We start from the raw sequence: 19061 nt of genomic DNA, 5'->3' as shown, positions 1-19061 counted from the left end.
TCATTTCTCATAATAGAATACACTTTATTACATTTAAAAAATCACAATCTATTTTGCCATTTTCCCCACTCATTGCATTTGTGTTATTTCCAATATTTTGTCATTACAATGCATCCATGAATATTTTCATACATACACAGCTTTTTACCCTCTCAATAATGCCCATAGGGCTTAATTCTAGTAATGGGATCCCTAAGTCAATGAGCATGAACAGCTTTATAGCTCTTAATGTATATTTCCATCTTGTTTTCTAAAAAAAAAAATTGCCACTGCTCTGGCAAAAATATTAGTCCCATTTCTCCATGTTTCTATCAGCATTTAATTCCAGCACTTTAACCCCTCTGGTTTTGTGTAATACTTTAAATGCAAGTATAAAGAGGTTGTACTTTATCCTATAGGCAACAGGGAACCATTCAACCAATCAGAAGAATCATAATTTTGTCCACTGTGTAACAAATTGGAAAGACAAGCCTGAGTTGAGTTGTTCTGTCATCAACTTAAATTTAGAAGTACATCCTGCATACATTTGATGTTTCTCCAGCTCTTCTGGCAAGTTTTGACGAAGTGGAACTTTTCCAAAAAAGAAAATCACTTTATCTTGATCTGACCTAGTACTATTGTTTTCAAACTGGTTTAAAAATATTTTCCTCCAAAAGGAGCTCCCAATTTCCAGTTTTTATTGGTGGGACTACCATCTATCTTAGTCACCCAGATTCAAAGTTTTGAATGAGCTTTGTCTCCACTCACCCCACATGTCCGAGTTGCAAAATTTGAAATTCTGCTTCCACATCACCTGGATCTCTCCTCTCCTTTCTACTCATACTATCACCACTTTAATTCATACTCTTACCACCTTTTGTACAGGCTCTTAACATCCTCCTTGACCTATGCCAGTCTTCTTGGGATGAACTGGAAATACTTACAACCTAATAACCAGCTCTCTGGGGAAAGAAAATATATGCAGGACACATTTGTAAGTTTAAGCCGACTCTCCAAAAACTCTGGTTTGCCCTTCCAATTGTTAAACATTTGATTGTGATTAATCCCAATGTAAGACCTTCCTAGTTACAAATACTAAATACAACATATCAATTTTTAAAAAAAAATTAATTTTATTATAAACTTCACAATCATCAATAAACACAAACCTTTATTTTTATCTCATTATTTCCTTTTTTTACAACAATTCAGTTTTATTTTATTTTTAATTCTTAATTCTTTCCTCCTTTCCCTTCCCCTACCCACTGGTAAGGCAAGAAAATCAAAACTCCTAGCAAATATGTGTAGATATGCAAAATATATTCCAACATTAACCTTATCTGACAATTAAAAAAAAAAAAGAGCAGAAAAAATGCTTGTCTGTACTCTGAGCCCATCAGTTTTCTGTCTGGAAGTGGGATGCATATTTCATCATGATTCTTTGAAATTGTGTTGATCATTGTTTTCATCAGTGACCAAGTCTTGTGAAATTGATTTTATTTATATTACTATTAATGTATATATTATTCTTCTATTTCTGCTCACTTTATTTTTGTCCATTCATATAAGTCTTCTCAGGTTTTTTCTGAAACCATCCCCTTCATTATTCCTTATTATTATTATTATCATTATTATTATTTTAAATTTAAACCCTTACCTTTTGTCTTAGAATCAATACTAAGTATCTTTTCCAAGACAGAAAAGCAGTAAGGGCTAGGAAATTGGGGTTAAACAATTTGCCCAGGATCACACTGCTATGAATTATTTGAGGTCAAATTTGAACTCCGGTCTTCCTGACTCCAGACTTGGCTCTCTATTCAGAGTCAAATAGCTACCCCATCCATTTATTATTTCTTAAGCAAAATAGTATTCTATCACATTCATATACCATATGCTCCAATATTTCCCAACTGATCAGTATCCCTTCAGTTTTCAATTCTTAGCCTCTACAAAATGAGTTGCTAGTGTGTTATTATCCTATAATGCAAAGTTTAAATTCTTTTGAGAGTAATTTTAGGATAAAAACTTGCTACTTCCCCGAATCCGGGAAGGGAACTGTTTGGAAAAGGCATCATAAAGAAGCCTACAGAAACCACACACTGCACCAAAAGATCCGGAATGAACTTTGGGATGTAGGAAAATTGAACTGTGGGTGGTTGAACACATTTATTTTGAATGTTCACTCTTATGCCAAAGAGGACTGCCCCCAATTGGCTTTTTGTCTATGCAGCAATTATTGGTTTTGTTCTCTTTCTCTTTTAATTCCCTCTTATCTCCAAATTATTGTAATTTCCCCTTAGAGAATGCAATATTATATGTACTTCTAGTTAAAAATCTTTAGAGATATAAGTTGGTTATGTGTATTGATTCCATGGGGAAACTAGGCATGTAAATCTGGGAGATTTCTACATGCTTGTTTTCCAATGAAATCACAGGGGGGATTGTGTAATTAGAATCTGCTCCCCAGGACTCCAATTCCCAGCATCCCACTTTCCTTCTCATGTTATGTCCTTACATTTTGGAGATAAAGTTTGTATGTAACCACGCCCCTTTCTGCGAGAACACGGCTGGGAAAACTCTTTACTCGGACTTTTCCTTTTTGTCTTTTATTTCTTTTATTTCAAGTGATTATTAATAAATCTTATAAAGCAAATTAAAAGACTGCAATTGGTTCCTATAAAGTGGAGGAAGGGACAGGAAGTGACATAAAAAAGGACTATAAAAGATGATGAACTTCCTGTGCAAGAGGTCTTCATCCTGAATTTTGGGTGTAGAGAAGCTTGGACCTGGGACTCTAGCTCTTGGACTATTTCTAGTAAGACTGCTCCTGGATCTTCTCCCTTTGGATCTTCTCCTAGAGAGTGAAAAGCTGACCCTCCTTTCTTGGTTTCTAGAGAGATTAGTTCTGGAGAGGCCTCTCCTTCTTGGAGGAGGTCACTTGGGTTGAACCCTTGCTTAATTCAACACCAAGACCTCTGTCTGAGGGATTAAAGGAGCCTTGCTTGGGTTGAGCTGGGGACTGGAGCAGCATTTAGGGTGATAAACTAGACTTCTTACTCTCTCTCTTTTATTTCTCTACATTCACTCTCTCCACTATTTTTGTAAATAAAAGCTGCTAAAAGTCATTTTGACTTGGGCCGTATTAATTTTAAAATCAGCAATCATAGTATTATCTTAAAATTCTCATTTAGTCCAACCCCTTAATTTAAATCCTTACACCAGTTTAATAGCTTGGGAAGCAAAGATCCAAATTGCTTTCCAGAATAGATGTGAACTAGTGTCCCTGTTCTCCCATAAGCCTTCCAGCACTCATCATTTTCCTTCAAGTCATCTTAGTCAATCTGATGTATATGAAATTGTACCTCGGAGTACATTTGTTTGAATTTAAACATCTCTAATTATTAATAATTTAAAGTATTTTTTCCATTGTTATTTAGTTTTGGTCCAAAACCCCAGATGTGTTCCAGGACAAAAGGGACATGAGAGGGGGCAGCTGGGTAGTTCAGTGGATTGAGAGCCAGGCCTAGAGATCAGAGGTCCTAGGTTAAAATCTGGCCTCAGACACTTCCCAGCTGTGTGACCTTGGGCAAGTCACTTAACCCCCATTGCCTAGCTCTTCTTTGATGGAGGGAAGGTAAGGGTTTAAAAAAAAAAAAAAAAGAGAGACATGGGAAATTCCTTTAAGATCCCTGAGAGAAACTTTGTCCTTAGACTTCCCTTTGATTTAATCTTTGATGAACATAGATATATTTCCTGGTTCCCCCAATAAGCCTAGGGTGGCATTTATCTAATCATCCTCAGAACTCCACAGATCATCCCTTTTGCCCTCAGGACACAAAACATTACCAGACATCCCTTATAACCTACCAACCCAAAACATTACTTCACTCCTGGCCTCCCCACAACCACCTCCTCCTCTGGTCATGTAACCTCTGTAGTCAAGAGGGTCTAAGATGCCAAGACCCCATCTCCTCGGAGAGGCAGAATTCCACCTATTCTTGCCTCCCTTGGCCATTTGACTTAATAATCCAACTTACATTCACTCTAATCAATCTCTTTTATTTTTAAGCTAATTATTGGAATTGTCTCTCTTGACAAGGGTACCCATCCAGCCTGGGTTTTACTTCAAAGCTCTCCCACATCAGTTTGGATTTCTTCTGAAAACTGCCTATTCACATCCTTGGGCCACTTATCCTTTGGGGAATGTTTCTTATTTTTGTAAATCTGACCCAGTTTATTGTGTATCTTAGGAAATGAAACCTTATCAGTGATACCTGCTGCAAAGATTTCTTTCTTCTCTTCTAATTCATTGCAATGTTTTTTATTTACACAGTTTATATTTTGTATTCTCAAATTTACTATTTTTTCTCCCATGAGCCTCTCTGTCTCTTGTTTGGTGATGAACTCTTCCTCTTTCCATGGATTTGATGAATAATTTTTTCCAAGTTCCACTATTTGCTTATGATATCATACTTTATGTCTAAATCATGTACCTATTTTAAGCTCATATTGGTATACAGTGTGAGATGCTCATCGAGGTATAGTTTCTGCAAGACTGATGTCCAGTTTCCCCAACAATGTTCGTTGAATGAGTTTTTGCCTTAATATAACTGGGATCTTTGGTTTTTATCAAAAACTGAGTTACTGTATCCATTTGCTTCTGTATGTTGCACACCCAATCTGTTCCAAGTATCAGTTTCTCTATTTCTTACCCAATACCAAAACACAAACCTTTCAATAAGCAAAGAACAAAGTTTTACTTCTATAACTGCAAACTTGATCCATGTTTTTATTATTATTAACATTTTTACCAATTACATGTAATAAATTTCCACATAAATTTTCCTAAGTTATATGATAGAACTTAGCTCCTTCCCTTCTTCCTCTTTCCCCAACCTACACTGGCAGGCTATTTGCTATTCCATATTTTTAAAGGCATGTTACATATAATAAGGTAGTGATCAAATCATCCTTTTTGTGAGCCTTTTTGAAGTTTTATGTATTTAAAAATGTTTTATTGATTTTTTTGCATACTTATTATCCAGTAATATTCTCCTCACCCCCTCCCTTGAGACATTCTGGCTTTCTGAAAATCCCAGATTTGGCTGGGAGGGGTCAGTTTTTTAAAAAGTATATTAATTATCATAAGGGAGTAGGTACTAATAAAGTTAGTTGCCCAATTTGTGCCTCTTATGAACTATTTTATGTATTAAAAATTTTTTTTTACTCATTTCATGTTCTGCAGTAACTCCTTCCCTTTTCTGCCTACAAGGTCTCCTTTGACAAATGCTACTTTCCTTAAAAACCTAGATTGAGAAGCTAGGAGAAATTTGCAGTTTGTTTACTTTTATTATTTATTTAAAAAAATTTTTTTTAAGCCTTACCTTCTGTTTTGGAGCCAATACTATGTTTTGGTTCCAAGGCAGAAGAGTGGTAAGGGTAGGCAATGGGAGTCAAGTGACTTGCCCAGGGTCACACAGCTTGAAAGTGACTGAGGCCACCTTTGAAACCAGGACTTCCCTTTCTAGGCTGGGTTTATCAATCCACTGAGTCACCTAGATTCTTCCAAAATACTACTGTTTTTAAGAACCTGGGTGGATAGGCTTGTGGGGGAATATGCAGCTTATTTACAAAGAGCATATTCATTATAAAAAGGGGGTAACAAATTTGTCTTTTTGGGCTTCCTGGACTTTTGTTTGATGTATTAATTTTTTTTTTGGGGGGGGAGCATAAATAATTCAGTAGTCACACAAATTCTCTCTTTAGAAATACTATTTATCAGAGAATTCTACCTAGAGGATTTCCCGCCCCCGCCCCAGCTCCACGGGTTAGCTTCCTCCTAGTAGAGGCGCAGCCTCCCCAGACAATACAACGGACGTGCGGCGGCGCTACTCGCGGGTATACGGCCTGGGGAAATCACCGACTGTCAGCTGACAGGCTACCGGCAGAGAGAACGGGGAGGAGAGCTCGCCGCCGTCTCTGCTGACGCTCTCGACGCTGCCGCCGCCGCCGCCGTGAAGATGGCGGCGGAGATTCACTCGCGGCCGCAGAGCAGCCGCCCGGCCCTACTCAACAAGATTGAGGGCCACCAGGACGCCGTCACCGCGGCGCTCCTCATCCCCAAGGAGGATGGCGTGATCACGGCCAGCGAGGACAGGTCTGGAAGTACAGGATGGGGCTGGGCGGGAAGGGGGGAAAAAAGGGAGCGCTGGGGGCGGGGGTGCGCCTGGGCTCCGGGCCCCCTTTCGCTCCGAGTCCCCGGCTGGGGTGTGGGGGCAGCGCTCTTGGCGTCAAATCGCGCGCTCCGGGCACCCTTACCCCGCCTGTCCGCTTCCATCTCAGCGCTCAGGGGCGCACCCCGAACTTCACCCTCCTGGGGGTCCCCAAGTTCAAGTTGGGTCGGGTGCATTCTTCCTCCCCCTCGTACTTCTCAATCCTGGCGGGCGCCCTCGCCTCCAATCGTTCTCTTTTCTTCATGATTTGCTTCCAATTGTATTCCCTCGGTAGCTGTTTCTCCTGGTGTCCCCAAAGGCTAACTTCTAGCCCAGATTCCTGCCGCTTTTAAAGGCAGACCTCGCTCTCTTCTGTTGACAGCCGTGCCGTTTAGAGAGGTTACCGTGCCGACTTTTCTCCTTTTACGGTTGGAGAGAAGATAAATACGGGGTGCTGCTGGCGGAAGTGGACAGTCTGTGCCCCCTAGACTTTGCCTCAGTCATTCCTAATTTGCCTTGCCTCGCTTCCCATTCACTTTCTGTTTCTTCGAAACTGTAAAGCTTTTTGGGTGCGACTTAGGCTTTATGGTCCAGAAACCTAATTTCTATCTATGCAAGAACTTTTTTTTTAATTACAAAAACCCGAAGGACTGAAATTATTTGGAGAAAAGGTAAAACAATTGTGTTGGACATAGTCCTCCTTTTGGACTCTGGAATTAAAGTACTGTAGTTATTACAAGACCTAAGAGCTGGAAGTGACCTTAGAGATCATTTTCCAGATGAGTAGACCGAAATTGATTTGCTCAGAGTCACAAGTTTGTTAATAAAGAATCAAGAGTTGGAGTTCACTTCTGACTCACAGGGCTATGGACTTTTCATAAAGGAGGGCTATTCTTGAACGCTTGTTAACTTTTCATTAAAGGCCTGTTCTTTATATATAAAGATGCTAAGGGGGCAGCTAGGTAGCTCAGCAGATGGAGAGCCAGACTTGGATATGGGAGGTCCCAAGTTCAAGTTTGGCCTCAGACACTTCTTAGCTGTGTGACCCTGGGCAAGTCACTTACCCCTCATTGTCTAATCCTTATTACCATCCTTCTCCCTTGGAACCAATACAGGATATTGATTCTAAGGGGGAAGGTAAAGGTTTAAAAAAAAAAAAAATTGTTACCAAGTTTTATAACCCAGTCTGGCTTTTTTATTTAGTTGTCTTTAAAGTTTATATAATCAGTTTGCTTGGCATGTATTCCTAGATATTCCCATTATGATTACTGTTAATCAATTCAGTTAAAAGGAAATACTTTTTTGGGAGCTCACCCTAAAGAATGTTCATTCAAAGTGGATTATAGGAATTAAATTCTTTTGTACTTGAGGGAAAGTGAGGTTTGTGGGTCCCTTTTAAAAACTCTAGGTATGATTAAGTTTGGTAGAGTGGGTGGCTACAAACAATGAGCTATTCCTTTTTTGGCTTTCATTTATATTTTTCCAAGGAAATGTGCTAAAATCTTTGACTCACCTTGTGTTTATTCTTGTGACACATTACAATAAGCTCCATTTCCTTTCTTCTGGTCCCATTTACTTTATTTTTAAAATCTTAAGTCAACAGTAAAGGAAGGATAATTGAAAAGCGTTACTGTTGTCTTTACAGAAAGCAACTGTGACTGTTCACTTAAGGGGAAAAGTTGAGTAGCAGCAAGAACTTATTCTTGAGATAGCTTTATTTTTAAAAATCTTTTTGTGTATAATGAGAGCAGCCTTGGGATCCCAGAAGACTTGGGAGTCCAGTCTGGTCTCTGACATATGACTGTGCAACCCTTCATTTAACTTCCGATGAGGCCATTATGGTCAATATCTGATCCCTGAACTGCATTTTGACTTGGAAAACCACAAGTGAACATTATCTGTATTGTAATTAATTTTATTAGATATTTTCTAGTTACATTTAAACCCCTCATCTTAAGTCTTACTTTGTATTGGTTCTATGGCAGAAGAACAATAAGGGCTAGGCAATAGTAGTTAAGTGACTTGCCCAGGATCACATAGCTAGAAAATATTTGAGATCATATTTGAACCCAGGACCTCTAGGCTTGGCTTTCTATCCATTAGCTTCCCCCCTTCCCAGTTACATTTTCATCTGGTTCAGGTCCTCTGGGGAGTTAGACATCTCCGCTTTAGGCAACTTCTGAGACTTCTAAAGTTGTAGACTTCTGTTGATAGATAAAGTTTCCTCTTATCTTCATTTTCCTATTTTAATGAAATTTACAGATCCTAGAGAGAGAAAATAGATTTCTGTTAATTAAAAACAAACAACAGAGAAGGGGCAGTGGTATGGATGTGAAATATGAATTTTTAGATGAAGTCACTGTCAAAAGTCTTTCATAAGGCAGAATAATCTGTATTGTATATCATGTAAAAACAAAAATCATTAACACTGAAAGAAAAAAAGAAATGAAATTAGGTTTCAGGTGTTCATTTGCATAAAGGGAGAAATTTAAAGTAGTAAAGACTATAAGAGTATAAGGAAGTTTAGGTTGTAGGCCTTTTACTTTGATTAAAACAAAAAAAATTGCATATCAGCAAGCTTATAATGAAATTGCTGTTGGGATGCTCTGCATGGTTCCAAATTGGTCTCTACAGGAAAGCTAATAGTTTGGCAATAGTAGAACAAAGACAGATCCCATTTGGCTGCAAATATTTGAGAATACTGTACTTCATTTATGCATTTTCTTAGCCTCTATTGTTTTCTAGTGTATTTTAAAATCTACTTAAGAATTCTAGTCATCTGTGTTAAATTGAAACTTACGAACCTCTTTTTTTTCCTATTAGATGCCAAGTGCCTCATAGGAATACCTTAGAAAAATTTTGCAGTTAAAAAAACTCCATTGAAAATGATGTTAAGGGGGTAGCTGAGTTGATCAGTGAATTGAGAGCCAGGTCTCGAGAGAGGAGGTTGTAAGGTTTCAAATCTGGCCTCAGATACTTCTAGCTGTGTGACTCTGGGCAAGTCACTTAATCCCCATTGCCTATCACTCTTCTGCTTTATATATATGCCTATACATAGTATTGATTATAAAACAATTAGAAACATCTAGAAGGCCTTAACAATATGGTAGTCTGGGAAAAACCTACAGATATCGATGTCAGTTCATGATTAGGTTCTGATGGTTATTTGTTGTGTTTTGGTTCTCATGAAACAAAAGTGATATTTAAATTTTATTTAAAATCAAAATATAAAAAACAGGTAATAAACCTTTAAGAAAATGGGTTTATACCATCGTTGTTGGGGGTGCATGTTTTACTGGGGAGCCATTTTGTTTTTCCTTTCACCGACTAATCTCAGCAAGGCTCAAGATGGTTCTGATTCTATTACAAGGATCTCATGAATACATCCTTGTCTCTGTTACTGATTTCCAATCACCCAAGCTCAAAACCCTGTAGTCATCTAAGTCATTTTTTTTTGTTCTCATATTTAGAATCTTGTCATTTCCCCCCTTAGAAATATGTGATAATTGCCCCTTCTTTCATTACTACTATCTTTAGGTCATCACATGGGACCTGGATGATTGTGACAACCTTTTAGAAAATTTCATGGAGTTTTATATTTTTTCCATTTTAATCCAGGCTTCCTGAATAACCTTTACCATTTTTATCATGCCCCATCTTCACATAAGAACCTTTATTGGATCCCAGTTTCCTCCCATGTCAAATATGACCCTCTATTTCCCCTCTTTCACCACTCTCTCTAGCCATAGCTTGGATTATTCCCTAGCATGGATCTGATGTTCCAGTCAGGACAGTTTTGTCTTTCCCCTGGAACATACAGTGTTCATCCTGTTTATATGTTCCATTTATTTTCTTCAGGACTTCCCTTTTCCTACCTATCCAGATCTTCTGGTCTTTCAAGGACCATTCAGATGCTAACCTATTCAGTTCAGCCAGCACTTATTAAGCACACAGTATATGTCTGGCATTCCATTGAGTTCTTTCTAACTACTCCCAGCATTCCATCTCCTTATTTAGGGGCTTATAGAAATAAAAGCCTAAATTGGTATTTCTCAAAATTTGGTCCACCCCATGAATCCCTAAAACTGTTTCAGGTGATCTGAATGGTCAAAATTCTTCATAACATTGCTAAGATGTTTTAAATTTCTTGTATGCCAATATCAGTAGATTTAATCCACATCATGAAAGCTTTGTGTGTGAGGGGGTCTTCAGGAAATTTAAAAGAGTGTTCTGGGGTCCTCAGACCAAAAAGTTGAGAACTTCTGGCCTGTTTCATACATTGATTATCAGATTCTATTTTTGTTTTATAAGCATCCATGCCAGTATTTTTTCATGTTGTCCTTTCTAATGAGCTTGCTCCTTGTCCACTGTCTGGTTTTCACATAGGTTTGCCTTGGACAGCCTCCATCTGAAGGACTAGACTAGATGGATCTGCACTTCAGCTTTTAGCTTGAAATTGTTCTGTTATTCCTCCTTTTCTCTTAAAATATTTGTTTGATTTTTGGCTCACTTTGTATGGGAAAATGGCGGTGCTTTCCTTTTTTTTCTGATCTTTGGGGCATTCATTTCTTTCCTCCACCCATATTAGATCATGAGCTTCAGAGATCAGGATCTGTTACTGCCGTTTTGGTGTCCCTTTTCCTAATATAGTGCCTTGCAAATAGCAAGTGCTTGATAAATGTTGAAATAGAATTGATTATTAGAGTGAGGATATAGAAGCAGGAGGTGGTCTTCCAAATTAAAGGAATCTTCTCAAGGAGAAAACTAATTATCCAACTTTCCTAGAGGCATAATAACCACCTGAGTCACCCAGTAATAGTTGCTGAGATCATTTATGTATATTTAACATCAGAGTAATTTAAAGCTAAATATAAGAGTGACTGTAACAGTATCAGGCTGAGTGACTGAAAACCTACATGCAATCAAATCAGTGACTTCATACTTCCTTTTTGTTTACCTTTTTGGAGCTACTTATTTTCCCTTCAACAAAGAATAGCAGGGAAGAGAAGCTGAGTTGAGTTTCTTTTGGGCAGCGATGTGGCACAGTGGGTAGTGCCATGCCTAGAGCCAGGAAGACTCATCCCTCATATACTAGCATTGTGACTCTGGGCAAATCCCTTAATCTTATTTACCTCAGTTTCCTCATTTGTAAAATGAGCTGGAGAAGGAAATGGTAAGCCAGTCCAGTATCTTTGCCAAGAAAGCCCCAAATGAGGTCAGGAAAATCAGACATGAATGAATGAATAACAAATGAGTTTCATTAACATCCATCATTACATTTGAACTTCCTCTTTCAAGATGAATTTTTCTCTTTTTTAGCATGTAGAATTTACTCAGTAGTATTTACCTTGATATCATGTCAAGGAGAAAAATGTTTTGAAAGAAATTGCTCTTTCATGAATTGTACTTGCATGGGTGAGCATAGCAATTGTTAACATTGTATAGTATTATTTAGGATGACATATTACAGAAAACATGAGGGAGGCTGCTGGATTTGTACCATGTCCTCTGTGACTTTGGGAGATAAGTGACAAAGTAAAAAAATATTCTAACTGGTGGAAAAGAGGGAAAAAAATTTTTAATTAACCAAGATAATTTATCAGTAGGTATAGAAATGTCAATAAAAAACCATATAGAATAACCCTGAAATAAAGGATGTGCTCAAGGTTTTAAAGAAATCCAGCACTGTTACAGAGATAAATCATATGTACAGATTATTTTCTTTCTGTTTTGAATCTGCAAGAGAATGTTGAGGGCATTAGAAAAAGATTGAGTTGCCTGGTTTCAGGATCTTGGGATTAGTTGGGAAATAAATAACTGAGTTTACAGACCCCCAAAGAATATTAATCTGATAATTTTTCAGAACTATTTGTGGACCTGTTCAATTTAACTTCAGCAACCATTTATTAGTCCAGATGGGTAAAGCCTTGGGAAACAAAAAAAGATAGCTCTTACTCTCAGGAAAATCCTAAAGGATAGAGGCAGGGACATGTACATGAGTTACTGTGTGGCAGAAGGAATGTAGTACTCTGGAAGGAGCACATCTTGATGGCTTCAGACATGGGTGTGAGTTCTTCAGCCCTTAGTCTTAGTGTGATATTAGGCAAATCACTGTACTTCTTGGCCTCATTCTGCTGATAAGTAAAATGAGAGGGGCAGAGGAGGCAGAGGTTCTTCAGGCCCCTTCCAACCCTAGATCTGGGACTTTTTGAGGTAATGGCACAGGGTTATGATACTTTAAAAGTGTTGATCCCAATGTTGACCAGAATCCCAATTTAGGGGATGTGTAAGGAGTCAAAACATGCTACCAAGTGGAAGATTTTAAAAACTACATTTTTGTGTTACTTAAATGTGGATGTATTTCCTTTATTTGCCCTGATCTTCTGTCTTAGTATAAATTCTGAGACAGAGTGCTATAAAGAGTAGGCAGTTGAGGTTAAGTGACTTGCCCAGGGAAGTGTCTGAGGCCAGATTTGAACCCAGGCTTGGCACTCTATCCATTGTGCTACCTGGGTGCCCCAGATGTGTTTCCTTTAAGCATTTTGGAGTAGAGCTGAAGTGTATTGCAGTAGTTAAGCAATGTGCCAGAAGAAAAGTGTTGTTCTCCAACATGTGAAGTAATAATTGATCCTGTGATTGCATTTTCCAGTGCTGTTGCTTGTAGTTATCAGGGATTGACTTGTGCCTTTTTTTGTATCCTTGATCAGAAACAACATAATTACCATGCTTTTGGTGGCATGTTCTATTCTGTTCGAAACTTCGTTGTAGGCAGCATGTTTCTCATACCATATAATTTTTTGGTTTGTTTTTCTTCAGCATCTTCTCTTATCTACTCAGATATGAGTTAAGAGTAGATGGCTTCTGAGGTTTCTTATAACCCAAGATTGGTAACTTTCAGAATGAATTTATCTTAGAATCAATCTTGAAAAACAAAAGGGTGCAGCTAATTTAAATGGCAACTAGCTTGTGATTTCACTGTTCTAGGTATACCCTCCAACATTATAGTTTGTAGTCCATTAATACCTTCTCTTTCTGTCACTCACCATGTTTTTTAAACATATTTTCAAATGTTTGTTGGAGGCCTTCCTTTATATCTCTTAATATTGTAGGGGTACTTTAAAGCACATGAACTGGCTATTGATTCATTACATTACTGCTCTTCCTCCTTTTCCTTTTGTATATTTTTCTGAAAATATCTCTTATGCTAATTTTTGGGGGTATTTTGCAGGGATTCCATGCTGCCATCCTTTACATAACAGGTAGTAATGTAGCCTACCAGGGTCTGCTGTGTAACTTTACTTCTCTTTGAGTGATCTAAAGCCATAATTATTCAGTGACATGATTCATAGCTCTTCCCCTTTTCCTCCATGGGCACTTATTTTATTTCCATTTTTTGGTTTTATATAACTCCATGTTGTTTTCCAGAGTGGTTCGACCAAGTATTTCACAGCTTCACCAATAATGGATTAGCCCATCTGCCAACACATAACCTCTTTAATATTAACTATTTCTTTTGTCATCTAGGCAGTTTTTAGCTAACCTATCTTTGGGTCTTAGAGGCAGTTGATTTAGAGAGGTTAAACTTCCTTAGGAAATGATACTCTATACAAATGTCTTTTTTTCCATTATCCCCACCCCACCTCCATTTTTGGAGGGGGCATACAGTATATACACAAGTATATACAAAATTATTTCAAGAGAAAGAGGACATTAAGAGAAAGAGGCAACTGGAGGGAAGCAATCCAGAAAGGGTTAAATAGGTCAAGGTGGGGTTGGTTCTATTGCATTTTATATTTTTTCATTTTTGTTTTTCTAATTTAGTAATCATTTTGATCTTTGTACTGTAAAGTAGTTCAGTTCACATATAACTGATTTAGATATCACTTACTCATTGATTGCCATTTCCTCTTTGTTTAAATATAACCAGTTTCATTTTTCTGTGATGCTTCTTTATGCTTATTATGGTTTTGGAACATTTTTTTTGAAGAAAACATTCCTAGTATGTCAGTGTATGATCTTTATATAATCTCTTAGCATTCGTCCTCTTACTGCTTATACCTCCAAATTTAGGAGAGCAGGATCTTCAGCTTCTTCCAGATTTAATTTTCCTATCTGTAAAATTGGGGAAATAATAAAATCTCTGACGTTTTTGAATTGTGGTGCTAGAGAGAGGACTTGAAAGTCCCATGACCAGCAAGGAAATCAAATCAGATAAAGAAATTAATTCAGACTACTCCCTGGAAGGACAAAGACTGAAGCTGAAATACTTTGGCCACATGATGAGAGCCCCTTGACATTGGGAAAGATAGGGGGCAGAAAGAGAAGGGGCTGGCAGAGGATGAGATGAATATGTCATGGAACAACAAATGTGAGTTCAGACAGACTTGAGGAGATGGTGGAGGTTAGAAGGATGTCTTCGGGCTCTTTGAGAAGTGGACACCACTGACTGAATGAATCCTCCCAGGATTGTTGTTAGGATCAAGTGAGAGGATATCTGAGGTAAAACTTTGCAGGCCTTCAAAAGCTGTAAAAATAATAACCATCGTGATCTTTGACATTAGTGTTACTATTTTCCAGTATTTTTTGCTTTGCATTGACATCAATGAATGTTAAAGTGTATGCTGACTTAATATGAATAATCTTACTGAGTTCGTAGGATCATACATTTAGAGCTAGAAGGGACCTCATGGGATTTAGACTTAGCCATATAATTAAAAAAAAAAATCCTTCCCTTCTGTCTTAGAATCGATACTGTATATTGAAGAAGAGCAGTATGGTCTAGGCAATGAGGGTTAAGTGATTTGCCCAGGGTCACACAGCTAAGAAGTATCTGAGGCTAGATTTGATTAGAGATCCTCCCATCTCTAGGCCTGGCTCTCTAACCATCGAGACTCCTAGCAGCCCCCTAGCCATATAATTTATAGTTGGGAAACTGAGCGCCAGAGGTTAACCAACTTCCCAAGTTAGGAGAATTTCTCTTTATCCTCTGTGACAAATGTTGGCCTGTATGCTAGCAGGTATTTTCGTTTTGATCTTTTTGTATCCCTTCATCATAAGCAGTGAAGCAAATGACCTATTTCACATTGAATGTTTCTTGTTGCCTTTGAATATGGAACAAAACCTGTTTCACCAACATCCTTTTTTTATCTCTCCAGGGAGAACCTGTGCCAGTCTTCCAAATGGTCAGGCCAGCCTGACCCCTTGCTTCTTCTTCTCCCTGAGACTCCATTTTCTATCTCTGTTTCTATCCTGGCCCCCCTCCCTTGTGAAGTACTTTCCCCTTCCCCTTTGCCTCTTAGAAACCCTTGGCTCCCTTCTAGACTGCTCAGGCATCATTTGTGGGACTAGCCTGGAGCTCCAGCACAGAAAGGCTACTTGCATCCTCTGTATTTTATGTACCTGACTACTATAGACTGCCTTTCACATTTGAATGTAAGCTTCTTGAGGGCAGAGACTGTTTTAGCTTTTTTAGGAGCAAAGGGGTGTCTCTACCAGTTAGCAAGATGCTTAACACACAGCGAATGCTTAATAAATACTTAGTGGTTGATGATTCCTTTTGTTTTCATTTACAATACATGACAAGGTGGATATTACCTTTCTTTATACATCTACTCATTTTTCATACATTCAGAGTACTTGATAATTAATAAAAACATAGTTACCATGGTAATTACTGTTTTCTGCCCCTTGTTCTACCACTCTCCCACCATCACTGTAGAAGCAGAAGGTTGTTTGGGTAGGATAGATAGCCTTTTTGTATTGTTTTTGTTTCCTTAAAGGTTGTTGTGGCTAGCTGTGGGGGGGATAAGCTTCTCTGTCTTCAACTAGGTTAGCCCTCAGGGAACAGCCACAGCTTGGAAGGTATTCTACTGTCTAAACATGCCAGAACTCCTGGCATAGCTTTTAAAAACCTAGGGCACCCCACACAGACCAGAGTGAGGCATCAAAGTGACACTTGTTGTTTGTGTTTAAAAAAAGAAAGGAAGGAAAGAAAGAAGGGAGGAAGGAAGAAATGAGGGAAAGAAAAAAGGACATTTTAATGAGCTACTGGTTTTCTGAAGTTGTGTGTGTATGAACAACGATAGGTGGTGGTAATTCAGAGCTTCATAAGATAATAGTTTCCTTCAGAAAAGTACTGAGCTAGAAACTTTCAGAATGAATTACCTTAAGATTTTTTTTTCTTTTAAATTTATTCTGCCTTTGGCTTTATTATTCACATCAAGGCTCAACAAATTTGCTTTTAATCTAGGAACTTTTGGTTTCATAAAAGTATGTGACTTGAAGAACAGGGACCCAATCCTTGTCTGTTATCAGGTTTAAAATAGCATTTTAGTTAACTTTGAGCTTCTTTTAAATCTATTGAGAATACTATATTATTCCTTATTCCTTATCCTTATCAAAATCACGTATATAATTTAAGTTTAGTTTTCTTGTAAAAAAAAAAACTGGAAAATTAGTATCATTCTCCTCATTTTATAAATGAGGAAATTGAGGTAAAGTGATTCATTGAGGATGGTGGGGAGTATTCCTGCTGTTTAGAATGAAGCAGAAAGGTGAACTTGTATGATAATCAAGATTCTTACCTCATAATTCCTCACTAAGGACCTTTTTCTTTTCTTTTTTTTAAATCCTTACTTTTCTGTCTTGGTAACAACTCTGAGACAGAAGAGCAAGCAAGGGCTAGGTGAATGGTTTTGTAACAATAAAAAGGATGTTGATAGGAGGGAGAGAGAGAAAGGGTCTGTGTGGTGACTCTCTTCTCCAGCACTCTCCTGGGGCCTAATACACACTGGGAGACTTTAAGGGGTGTCACCCCAAAACTGAATGACCTGGATGGTCATGCCATCCCACAAGAGTTGGGGGCAAGGCTTCCCTACAAGAGGAGGTATGTGGACCCCAGTCCTATCCTGAATGAGGACAGGGTTCACTCAAAGCCCCCCCCCCCAGATTGGTTATTTTCACAGTGGGTGGTCTGGCTCAAAGATGGAATCTGCCAGGCCAAATTGTGGTTCCTCTCTCCCTTATTGTCTCTCAGGCACACTGGAATGCCATCTGACTGTTAAATGGCTTTTATTATTAACAAATCAGGGATTGAGAAAATGGGTGAAGGGCAGAGGGATTTTGGGGGTGCCCTCTTCACTATTCCTATGGGGTCCATCACTTAGGTAGGAACCCTAGTGGTTCTAACTCCTGAGCTTCTACCTCCCCCCCCCTTCTATTTCTATTTCTATATTCTATTTCTATCTTTTCCTATAATTGTAAGCTTTGCCTGAAAAGGGTCTCTCAGCAAGGATGGGTAATGGGTGGGAGAGATTAAGAGATTGCTCCTAATGGAGTCCAAAATCTTAGCTGACTTGATGGTTGTAGTCTTGAAGGATGCGTTGTGATGAAATTGCTGTGAATCAGGGAACCAGGAAATATAATTTCCAAGGGGAAGATCTTCAAGAAGCCCTCCGGACTGGATCAGAGCTGGGTTGTCTGCCTCTTCACTCCTCCCAGGCCTCAGTCCAAAGACCCTCTTCTCCCTCCTCCTGGGAGAAAATCCCCAGCATCCTCTGCTGGTTTCAACTGCCAGCTACAGCTAGCAACTGCCTTCTCCTCCTTTGGTTCCATCTCCTTTGCACAAAAATCCATCCTTACATAGGTTTAAGTGACTTAATCATGGTCACACAAAGAGGAAGTGTCTGCATCCAGATTTGAATCCAGATCTGAACCCAGAGCCTCCTGACTCTAGGCCTGATGCTCTGTCCATGAGATACCTAGCTGCCCAACAGGAACTTTTCTAATGTGTGTCGGTAGGCATTAGCTTCTGTGCACAATGCAGATCTAACTTACTTCTGTTACTCATTGTTAGTCAGTATGTGCTTTATGAGCTTTGCTTGGATGACAGTAAATACTTAATATTGTTGCTCAGTTATAAAATGATATCATGGGATCAGAGTCCTAGTTATTCCTAAATATAATGCATTCATTGGCAGCAGATGGCATTTCTTTATTGAGGACTGTAGTTAGACCCAACAGCTTCTATTGGGGGGAATAGTCAGGGATTGTTTTGGCTGAGTGTGAGGCATAAGTAGGAGCCTGGTTCTTTTCCAGCCACTTGGGTCTGTTTCCTTAATGCAGGAAAAATCTGCAGTTGTTACTTTGGATTTCCAGAGTGGGCCTTAGTGCTCATGAGGTGGTACTTGGGAACACCAAATGTGAGTATGGCAGCATTCAGAACTGTCTCTTTTAAACAAAATGTTTTCCCTTTGAACTCTGACTATTTTTTCCTTTTCAGAACTTATTCAGAGCAGAATTTAGCACGCATTTGTTTTGGACAGAGGGCCAAAGGATTTTTCATCTTTCAAGGAATAAAAAATGAAAGAGGCAGATGGAGAAAAGAAAAAATTAAACCTGCTAAAGGACATGGATTCTCATCTTTGGGTGGAACAACAGATGTCTAGGAGAATTTTGAAGTATCTTTTGGAAAGGTTCAACCCAGGATTATAAGGAGTTTTATTAGCTTCATTCTGTCTCATTAAGAGCAGAAGTTTTATTAATATCACACTATCTCCCTAGAGAGACAGAGGAGACAGATCTTACTTCTGGCTCTTTAAGAGGCCTATGATAAAAAGAGAGAATTCTGTGGGTTCTGGGTCCAGTCTTTCTAACTTCCTTGAGAGCAGGTTGCTGGATCATTTCTCTCAGAAGATCTTTTAGTTATTTTTAGACGAGTGACTTTGAGAGAGATACATCTACAAATTTGAGTTCAAGACTGTTGTGGAAGGTTTTTCTCCTAAAGTGAGAAACAGTTGTCAGAGGGAGCTCTGTCCATTCTCTCTGACTTGGGAGTAGGCCTGTGTCTGTTTGACAGTTATCTGACAGTTG

General features: G+C 38.6%; 1 protein-coding gene across 1 annotated transcript in view; it reads left to right on the top strand.

Annotated features, from left to right (window-relative positions):
• Positions 1–5999: 5999 nt before the first annotated feature.
• WDFY1 (WD repeat and FYVE domain containing 1) overlaps positions 6000–19061 on the top strand; it is a 60186-nt gene continuing 47124 nt past the window's right edge. Inside the window, exon 1 of the mRNA XM_044667591.1 lies at positions 6000–6136. Coding sequence (XP_044523526.1) covers positions 6000–6136 — 137 coding nt within the window. The remainder of the gene's footprint in view (positions 6137–19061) is intronic.

The sequence above is a fragment of the Gracilinanus agilis genome, chromosome 3 (assembly GCF_016433145.1).
Source record: "Gracilinanus agilis isolate LMUSP501 chromosome 3, AgileGrace, whole genome shotgun sequence".
In the NCBI taxonomy this organism is placed as follows: domain Eukaryota; kingdom Metazoa; phylum Chordata; class Mammalia; order Didelphimorphia; family Didelphidae; genus Gracilinanus; species Gracilinanus agilis.
This window is presented reverse-complemented; position numbering and strand designations above follow the sequence as displayed.